We start from the raw sequence: 10,386 nt of genomic DNA, 5'->3' as shown, positions 1-10,386 counted from the left end.
TAACCATATAAAGTAAAACGTGCATTGTGTATTTATAAGAAATCACGGTTTCAACTTTAATAGAACAAATAACGTTAAATCACAGTAGTATTCTCATCGATCACGTCATTCCTTGATATTCCCTTGTCGCTGTATATACTAATTAGCTAAACCTGTGTAGAAACATTTAAATACAGATAAACATTCATATCTTACAACAATATGAATGTACAGATGTTCAGGAACATTAAGCCTTCATTTTTACATGACATTTAATGGTTAAGGCCTTATAAAACTAGTTTAACCCCTCCGCAGACCTGTTCCAACATTAGAAGATACTTGTCATTAATATCTCTATTCCGTTACTTCCGTTTAGTTTTTGGAATTTATCATTGTTCTGTTACCTTTGGTCTTATTATACTCTGGTTATCGGGACCTTCACAGCTTACTTAATGGTGTTTTTTTTACACTTCTTGAAACCCTTTTGGTGATCTCTGTAAGTATTTACTATTTTTTATTTAGGTTAGGACCATTTGTTGCATTTCAATGCATTTTTTATGGCCATTTTTGATAAGGTAAATCACACTAGGGGGCAAATTCAGTAGTTATTTGTTTTATAATTGTAGTTGTGAAATATGCACATCCAGTATTTGGTTTTCTGATTGGAATCATTCTGGATTCAAATTGAAAACTGAAATAAAGTATATACAGAAAACAACCAATGTTTAAATCCTCAAGAGGACACCAACTACCAATGCAATATATATTTGTTTTAGATGACAGATATTACAGATGTGCAAATGCGCCTTGCTGAAAAAAATCTCGAAATGGAAGGAGGTCAGATAAAGGGATTCAAGGAACCTAGATTCTAGCGGAAATCAAGAGAATGTAATCCAGGGACAAAAACCAAACCGGGAAATCAAACACACACACAACAAAGAGCATAAAATAACCAAAATAATACGTACGAAGCACCAAAAGTAAATGAGCAACTCGGACTCCAGTAAAAACTTGTACCAGGTGCACATGTGTCTTCCAACAAAGTTGTACATTTTCCGTCTTTAGTAATAACTCATTTAGTAATATAAAGTTATCTAATGGAACTCGACAAAGCAAAGATTACAAATTATACAGTGGAAAATCTGCATACACAAATTAATACATGTATCATTTAAGTTAAACGGATGTTGCTTAACCATGTTAACATCGATTTTGATTTCTAGTAAATTGCCGAATGATATTCTTTTCACAACTGGAAAGTCTATCCGATTGCCAGTATTCCGAATGCCTGTTTGAGGCTTCGGTCTTAAACATTTCTGACATAACTGTTTAAAGTGTATATGCAGTAGATCACGAAATCTTTTGGCAAATAGACAATATATAACAAAGTTCAAAGCCGACTGTATGATGTAAAGGAGTCGAATAATAATAGACGCACGCGTAATGGTGGTAAAATCGTCTAAATATAACTTCTTAGTAACAAAAGCAATAATAATAACAAAGATAGAATGTGGTAACTGGAAAAATACTAGAGCGACTACCAAAACCGAAAGGTTCACGTCATTGCGTTCAACTCTTTTCGTGTGTTTAGTTAATTTTAGCGATTTACGGTACGTCCGAATTTTCCACAGCAAAACGAAATTTAAAACGACTAAAACGATGCACACAAGTAGAGAGGAAATGACGTAAAATCTCTCATACGTAGAACGGAATGACAAAATAAGACCTTTTTCAACGTTAATAAGATTTTCAGGGTTTTCAGAAACTACAATAATCTCTTTAATTAACTGTGGTCCATTCACTAACAAGCTAATAAATAATACACCAACGATTAATATCCGAGTTCGTTTTATGGTCAGATATTTTCCAGCTTTCATTGGAAATAGCACTGCTATACATCTCTCTAGTGTCAAACAAAGAGCTAACAACAGCCCTGTATAAATAATATTATAGCCTATAAATCTGTCTATACCTCGAATAATAAAATCTTTCCGGTCTTCATCAGTAAATTGATTCCGATGTGTTGTCATTATGATATCTCTATACGTAGACTCAATTATGTTACTACTATCAAGTGTCTGATAGGCCACAGAGTCATTTCTATCATTTGGTATTTGAATAATTACCATGGAGTCATTTATATGAATGTCTAAAGATTTAAAGAATTGATAAAATTCTGTAAAATTGAAATTTTCGTATATTTTTTGTTGTTCTTTGGGTAATGCTTTAATGGTATGTATTTTGCTGACAAATTCTCTTGCTTTTTGATATGTCGTAATAGCGGGATAAACGTCTGAATATATTGAATATAGCATATTTAAGACATCATGAATAGCTAAAGCCTGCAAAAGACAAACTGGAGCACCACGTATCGACTTCCCGCACAAAACAATAAGAATTACTATATTTCCGATCAAGCCAAGAGTGATAAAAACCGGCATAATAATCCCAGAAGTAATGTACATAACATGTAACTCGGATAAAATGTCGTTAATAGCTAAATCCATTTTATAACTCATAGATAAATTGCTAAATTTGCAGATAGACAATCATCATTACATAACGATTTATTTCCTTTCTTTCACCTCGGTGAGTGATCGTTCTTTAATTCCAATATTGCCAATATCGATCTATTCATCTCGGAGGTAAAATACCTACAATAATAAGAAAACGACAAAAAGACATTACGTTACAGTTTTAAAAAGTCACCCAGCACCTTTTTAATATGACATCATATTTTCTGTCAACTGTCTTCATTTGTATGATACTTACTGTTTTGTATGAAAAAAGAAATCACCTGTATTGTTGCTAGATGGCTGGTGCTGCTGATGGAGCAGGATATGTTTACACTTCGGGAGCACCTGATGCTAAAGCCGGTTTTTAGGGAGTTCACAGTGCTATTGATTTAGCTTTATTTGTGTGACGTCTTGTTTCCCTTATCTTTAGTTTATATGTGTAAACTGTTTTTTATTTGGTTCGCTACATTGTGTATGTTGTCAACTCTGTCTCGTGTTTTCACGTTTAGGCCATGTTTTGGGATTTTTACGTATTTTAATCATCCAACTGCTGACGCTTCGGTATATTTGGCCAATATTTAACAACAGTTTATTATTCATCATGAAGTGCAATCAGTGAAATCATAGGGAAAGGAATCGCCATTGATTACGGGTAAGATCGATTGAAACTGTACTTGGCCTTACATAAAACATAACATCGGATGCAGGAAGATGATCTTTGTTCCTAACATGGTTCGCCAGAAACTCAACAGTTTGTCTTACTTCTAAGTAGCGCTTAAAAATGATTATATATTTTCCATATTTAACGCGAAGGGAAAAAAATGCTAGCCAGTCTCTGTAAGAATCAGGCAGAAAACCACCGATTTGATAATCTAAATTCACTACTTAAATCATCAGATCTAAGGAGTAATGACTATAACATGCTATAACCTTCTGGAAAAATGTGTTATAGATCCAATTAAATGCATGTAAACGAGCAGCTTAATGGCAGGTAACTCTGCCAAATGGAATATCATTCGATTGAAAACTTATCAAAACTCTCTAACATTGAAGAGATCAAATAATCATTATTCCAAATACAGAAGATAGCTTTTAGGTTAAATACAATTATTAGTTTAGTGGTATTTTTGACGTGAATGAGTCATTCCAATTTATTTTGTTTGATTCATATAGAGACCTTCAATAAATATAAATTAAACCAGACTACATGTAGGTACAGTTTTAGATTCTGTTAATGGATATGAAGTCTTGTATGATAGTGCGTACGAAGTATTCCTTCGTGCAACGAGAAATGTTGTGTAGTTACGAATGTGGTTAGATTACTGTCCACTGGCTTAGTTGCTTACTTGACTTGAGAATTAAAATAACCTAATGTCGAAAATGAACACACCAAATAGATCGCTTTATATTACATTATTTAAAGTAATGACCTACGACTTGAGTCAACCCAGCACCCATGTCTCCCCCTCCCCCCCCCCAACTTTCCACATACACCACACACACGGGGCAAACAAGATCAATATCAAGATTTAAATTAAGTTAAGTGGTAAATGCATTCTGATAAAAAGTGCCTTAGAGCAATGGCAAATATAATCAATCTATTCTCCAGGAAAAGAATAAGAATCCAATATTTCTTCACAAACAACTGATAAAATTTGACACTTAGATAACTTAACAGAAAATTTAGAAAATATGTCAAATTAATTTCTAAGAAAAGGACTAGACAGAAAGTATATTACTTTATAATTGGAGGTGAATTTATGGAAAGGATTTCTTAAGTGCACATATATTTTCATTATTATGTATAAGGGGATTCAGACTATATCCTGTCTTCATTGAATTTTATATTTCTTTTATTTTTATTTTTTATTTATTTATTTTTTTTTATTTAATATTATTATTATTTTGGAATGCACGAACATTTGTTTTATGCGGTAACGAACACAAGTTTGGAAACAAAACGGACAACTAAAAACAAAACATATTTATGATATGGCATTTTATGTTGTTTGTTTTATTATACAAAATAGTGGCATTCATCAGTTACTTCTTTTTCACTTAGAGTACCGGTTGTATATACAGCGTGTATATTACAATAACACTTTTATTAGCAATAAAATTAAATGTTGCATATAGTAAATAAAACGAAAAACATTCATCAATCATGAAAAATGAATATATAAAGTAATACATATATGATACATATTTATAAAAAAAAAACCACTGTAAATCCAAAACATTTTGAATTGTTTGTTTTTGCAATTGTCTGGAAAAATGCACTTTAGATAGACTAAAACTTAGTAATGCAAGCTTGAATTGTTGCGGCTGTGACGCATTTACATACTTGTTGTTGTTTATCTGAACATAGAGGACACATGCTAGTTGTCAAATAGTACAGAACCTGAGGCAAATGTGAATAGAAGACAGGAAAAAAACAACTACCAAGGCCACCATTTATTCGGTACTGATAAGATGAAAGTACAATTTGTTGAAAGGGTATAAATGTCAGGACAAGAGCCATGAACCAATAGGGGGAAAAGCATAAACTGCAATATTGAGATTTAAATTAGTAGCATTATTTACGGTGGCAAATTACTTTTGTTTTATTGTGGAATGTGCAATTTAGCAAAAAAGCTAAAACATAACAAAACATACATTAATACATTTACATGACTTTATAATAAAACAGGCATATTTAAATTTTTAAAATGCTTGGGTCACCAGATTCGCTTACACGTGCGCATTGAAACTTTAGTTTCATCCTTTTTGTCTAGTGTAGTAATCAACTACTGTCATTTGCATTTCAAAAGAACAAAGTGACACGACGAACTTATCGGGACAATTACTTAACAAAAATACAACTTGAATTGTATTCATTAAAACGGTTCATCAAGATGGACGAGGACACTGTTGAACTGACGTATGGAATAGGACACTGTTGAACGGACGTATGGAATAGGGCACTGTTGAACGGACGTATGGAATAGGACACTGTTGAACTGACGTATGGAGTATAGTAAGTCATAATTTTGCCAAGAAATAAAACATTTTCCCTGGGTTAATGTAAATGATAAGTTTGTTGCTTCGAAGCTATCATCACAGTTGTTAAAATGCAAGATAAAACTCAAAGGATATGAGAACAAACTTTTTTTCTCGCAATAGTCTATGGTTAGGCTTTAATAAAAAGGTTTAACATTAACTTAAATATTAAACAATCTTTGGTTCTTACACATTTTCAAAAAGAAAATTTTCACTGATGTTTACGTATTTCACCATGTGAGGACAACGGATAACAGTGATATTGGGCCCAAAACTTGTCCTCGAGCATTAGATGTACATGTATGGTAGCAAAATAAGCAAAATAAAGTTATTTTTAGAATAGTTTTCAAGTACTTCAGATTTATATTGAATGCTATAATTGTTGATTCTTAAAATGCTTATTCATTTTAGAAACTGATACCTAGATTTTATCAGTCTAAGTAGGATACTACCAATAGTTTCCCTGGTTCCTACAGTAACTCATGATCACAAATTTAATTTTAATTAGATCCTTTTAAAAAAATGGGATTTAACACGACTTCTTTCTTTTTCTACAATCGGTTATAGAGTTAAGAATAGTGCACCTTTACGGACTTTAAAGAAGAATTTATACATGAAAGATATGGTTAATAAAAATGGTAGTCTGACTGAATCTTAACAACCAATATACCTAAATCATGGACGATCAGTCTCGGAACAGCAATAGACGGAGGCGGATTAATCTGATATCATGTAATTTATCATATCTGCTGGAATGATTACAAGATGCACGCAGTTAATGGATTTCTCAAACAAATTGTGGAAAGAAATAGTGGAACAGGAAAATGTTAATTGTATTACATAAGACTAATGGTGTTATGTATTCCTCTCTAGATTTTGCTTCAATTGCCATTACGATGCATAATTTGATTTCAAAAGGGTAAATGAAAAATTTAAGGTTCTTCTATTGAAAGTGTAGAGTAAAAAAACACTGAATTAAAAAAAAAACTGGCACTTTACTTTGATAATACACTGACATGTCCGTTATATAGGGTAACCTGTCGTGGCAAAGGTCAAACAGCTGAGTTTAACTTAATATATTGCAGGAGTTGGAAAATGGTTTGTTACTAATGTTTAGGCATTGCTTTGAAATATCCCAGACGCTTGTGTGATTCATTGCGTTGTTAAACCTGAGTGTTTTTTCAAATATTTTTTTCCACTGGTTTCTGTTTCGCTCTTTCATGCAGTGCTTGAATTTAAGTACAAATGTAATAGTGAACGTACACCGAATGTAATTGTTTTATCTGTAAAGCTACAAGACACTGACTTTGGTATATTGACGTGCACTTCACCGGTAGAGTAAGCGTCCTCTGCTTTTCTAGAAAAACCCGAAAGATGCTCTTAAAAAACCTCCCATCTGATCATATGTTTTCTCTCAATAAAGTGTTTTCATTAATTTTTTAAACGACTACTATTTCATCTCTGCATCACTGAATATGTTTGGGAATTTTGGGGGAATGTAATAAAATTGAGGTTATTGACATAGTTATCTGCCCTCAAAATGTGCATTCACAGTGCATTTTAATTAAATTATAACATATTTTAATTAAATCATATGGCATATTTTGTCTTCATTCCTTGGGTTAGTTGTACAAATAGTCAACTCAAACCGTTATTTATTTCATGTTATGTTTCATCTGCTGCATTATACTTACAGAGATTGATACTTAATATTCAAAAGGTAACTGCCACAGCTATTATTACATATTGATCAAACAATTTACAAGCAGAATTAATTTTGTTTCATATCATATTTCCGTTACAAGTTTTAACAATTACTGTACAAAGAAAATTTGTCGATCTTCGCCTTGTATTAAACCAGATTGCATTCGACAACGTCGTAAATTTTTTACCCTTGTTCAAGATATTAACGAGAAAAAATATAAGTTAGGTATATATTAAAACATGTAGAATTAAATACTACAAATACGAAAAAAAAAACAATCAGATATATGGTACAAATGACTACCAATTATATTTTTCTTTTTTTTTAAATTATTCAAAAGATTTGCCACTATACATATGTGTATTAGTTGGTTTTTTTTCCTTCCTACCATGTTGGAGTCGCTATTTCAAATATTGTAGGAAGCAAATTTGGGAGCATATGTCAATAATAAAGTTTGTGTATAACGTGGGTGAAATGCAAAGAACAAAATTGGCAAACTAGAATATAATATTATGTGAAACTTCATGCTTTTTTGTTTTGAAATAAAAAGAATAAGCGATGCCCTATATAATACTAGTATATTATAATTTGAAAATCCCAAATATTAATATGTCATGAAAAAATAAGACTAATGCATGTTCGGTAACGAATAGTACATAAGTAATCGTGCTTACCATAAATATCGTTTAATCCAAAGGTCGAAACTACCTGCAATAAAAAGAGTAATCAGTCTTTGCCACAAAATAATCAAGTTACTCATGATGACCACAATAATAACATGATATGTCAATTCTGTTTGTCTGAGTTAATGGATCTAGACATATCACATTTACATCAAAATAAAGCATCAAACAAATTAGTAATGAAACCAATTAGAAATAGAGATAGGCATATTGGAATATTGTTCGTATATTCCATACTCCAAATGATTTTGTCAGGAATGCGCCTCCACTTTGACATGCGTGATTGGCTGTGTTACATACGTGACGTTAACATCAATTTGTTTCTTTCTATAGACTGTCAGGAGTGTGCGTAACAAAATGTCTTAGCAATGACATAATTTCAATCTGTAACCTGAAAGGGTTTTGTACAGAATACGCGTCAAGGAATTCGTTTTGGTGCATAGAGTATTCATATAGAAATTGGTTGGACTCTTGTGGTGTCCTTAAAGTAATTTTGCGTTTTAATTAATCATTTAGAGATGAAATACCGGTCCTTGACATAATAAGAGCCATTCGGCTTTTTTTTCTTAAGCAGTGGACGCGTACCCTACCGATGCACCTGGTCCACACTGCCAGTGTTTATTGGAGTCCGGGTTGTTAATTTGATATTCAGTTTCTGTGTGTATTCTTTTAATTGATAATAGTGTACTTCTTGATGGGTAGTTAAATGGGTTGTCAATATGCTATTAAGGAGATAAAAGCTCTGTAATCATTTATGTGATGAGTGCAAACAGAGTTTATAGCAGCAACTCTCGTGAGTTTATCAAGTCGGCATAAACACATAACTCCAACGATTACAACAATAAATCGTCAATACATTTTTTTCTATTTTTATACACCCGTCAAATATATCTGTAAATTAATATTTAGTGTAGCGTAAATCAAAATTATAATGAATATTTAGAGTTGCATCTACTGGTAAGAGTAATCAAGGGAACCAAGGTTATAGTGGTAATCAAAAGAATGTAATCCAGGGACTAAGACCAGACATGGAAAACAGACATACACAACAAAGAACATAAAGTAACTAAAATCATACATACAAAGTAATAAAGGCAAATGAGCAACTCGGAATCCACTAAAAACTGGGAGCATGGACCAGGTGCACCGGTAGGGTAAGCGTCCTCTGCTTTTCTAGAAACACCCGCCGAGTTGCTCATAAAAAGTCAAGACCGGGGTAGACAAACGAGGAAAGGAAAACTATGACCCGTTGAATAAATCAGTTTTCATGGTGCAGATGGATACACCATAACTATCCACGAGTTCATGATGACGACATTAAAACTTCTGTAGTGATTACTTCAATCTTGTAGCAACATAACCCTGTTCCAGAAGCCTATTTGTTAGAGTTCTAGCGCGATACAAAACGTCTGCGTAGTTTCAGCAAGCTCTGGCAAAACGTATGAGTTGTGATATGAACACTCCATACGCAGGTGCCGATGGGATGTTGCCACAGATGAAAGGAAAGTTGACAATTCTGAATGAAAAGTCATCACGTTTGTCGTAAAATTTGGTCAATAGTTTTCCTTTACCATCGATTTCTAACTGTAGGTCAAGATATGAGGCTGACTTCACAGTGTCTGTAGTGGTAACAACAATGAAGAAGACAGATGCTAAATTGATATTCGAACACGCCATTATTCTATGGAGTTTTCATATCTCAACTTATACTTTATGCCAGAGCTTGCCGTAAATACGCAGACTTTGTATCGCACTAGACTTCTTACAATTAAGCTTCTAAAACAGGGTTTTATAGCTACAAGATAAAGTCATCACTATAGAAGTTTTATGGTTGTCATCATGAACTCGTGGATCGTTGTGGTGTATACATCTGCACAATGAAAACAATTGTTCTTCGTGTCATAGCTTTTCTTTCCTCTTTCTTCTTCCCTAGACTTGTTTATGTGCAACTCGGCGGGTTTTTCTAAAAAAATAGAGAATGCTTACCCTACCTGTGCACTTGGTCCATTCTTTTTTGTGGAGTCAGAGTTGCTCATTTAATTTTGTTACTCTGTAAGTATTATTTTGGTTATTTTATTTTCTTTGTTGTGTATATCTGTTCCCCATGTCTGAGCTTTGTCCCTGGATAACATTCTTTTAGTTTCCGCTAAAATCTTGGTTTCCTTGATTAATCAATAGAATTTGATGTTACGACGACTGTTGCATAAATATTATTATTCATTTTGTTAGATGAACAAGAAAATGTAGACTATGCTTGATTTGTTTTTATTATTTTCAAGGTCTTCTTAGAAGTATGCAAAATTCTTCAGATATACAATTTCTGAATTAATACTTCGTCATGAATAATTTAGGAAAGAAATCCATTCTTACTCTTTTAGAGATGAAACTTATACATTGTACTGTCTTATTAAGTACAAATTTAAAGGGTCATGAAAAATAATCAAAATTAATGATTCGTTAAATT

The 10,386-nt window shown here is 32.6% G+C and overlaps 1 protein-coding gene across 1 annotated transcript; it reads right to left on the bottom strand.

Annotated features, from left to right (window-relative positions):
• Nucleotides 1–1,073: 1,073 nt before the first annotated feature.
• On the bottom strand, nucleotides 1,074–2,594 carry LOC148611135 (uncharacterized). The gene has a single exon (XM_088595222.1). The coding sequence runs from the start codon at nucleotides 2,496–2,498 to the stop codon at nucleotides 1,074–1,076; it is 1,425 nt and encodes a 474-aa protein (XP_088451348.1). The 5' UTR covers nucleotides 2,499–2,594.
• Between the last annotated feature and the right edge of the window lie 7,792 nt (nucleotides 2,595–10,386).

This window comes from Perna viridis, chromosome 7 (genome assembly GCF_037379345.1).
Source record: "Perna viridis isolate PV_CMFRI_1.1 ecotype Kerala chromosome 7, ASM3737934v1, whole genome shotgun sequence".
Lineage (NCBI taxonomy): Eukaryota > Metazoa > Mollusca > Bivalvia > Mytilida > Mytilidae > Perna > Perna viridis.
Note: the sequence above shows the minus strand (reverse complement) of the source record. Positions and strands in the feature narration are given on the sequence as shown.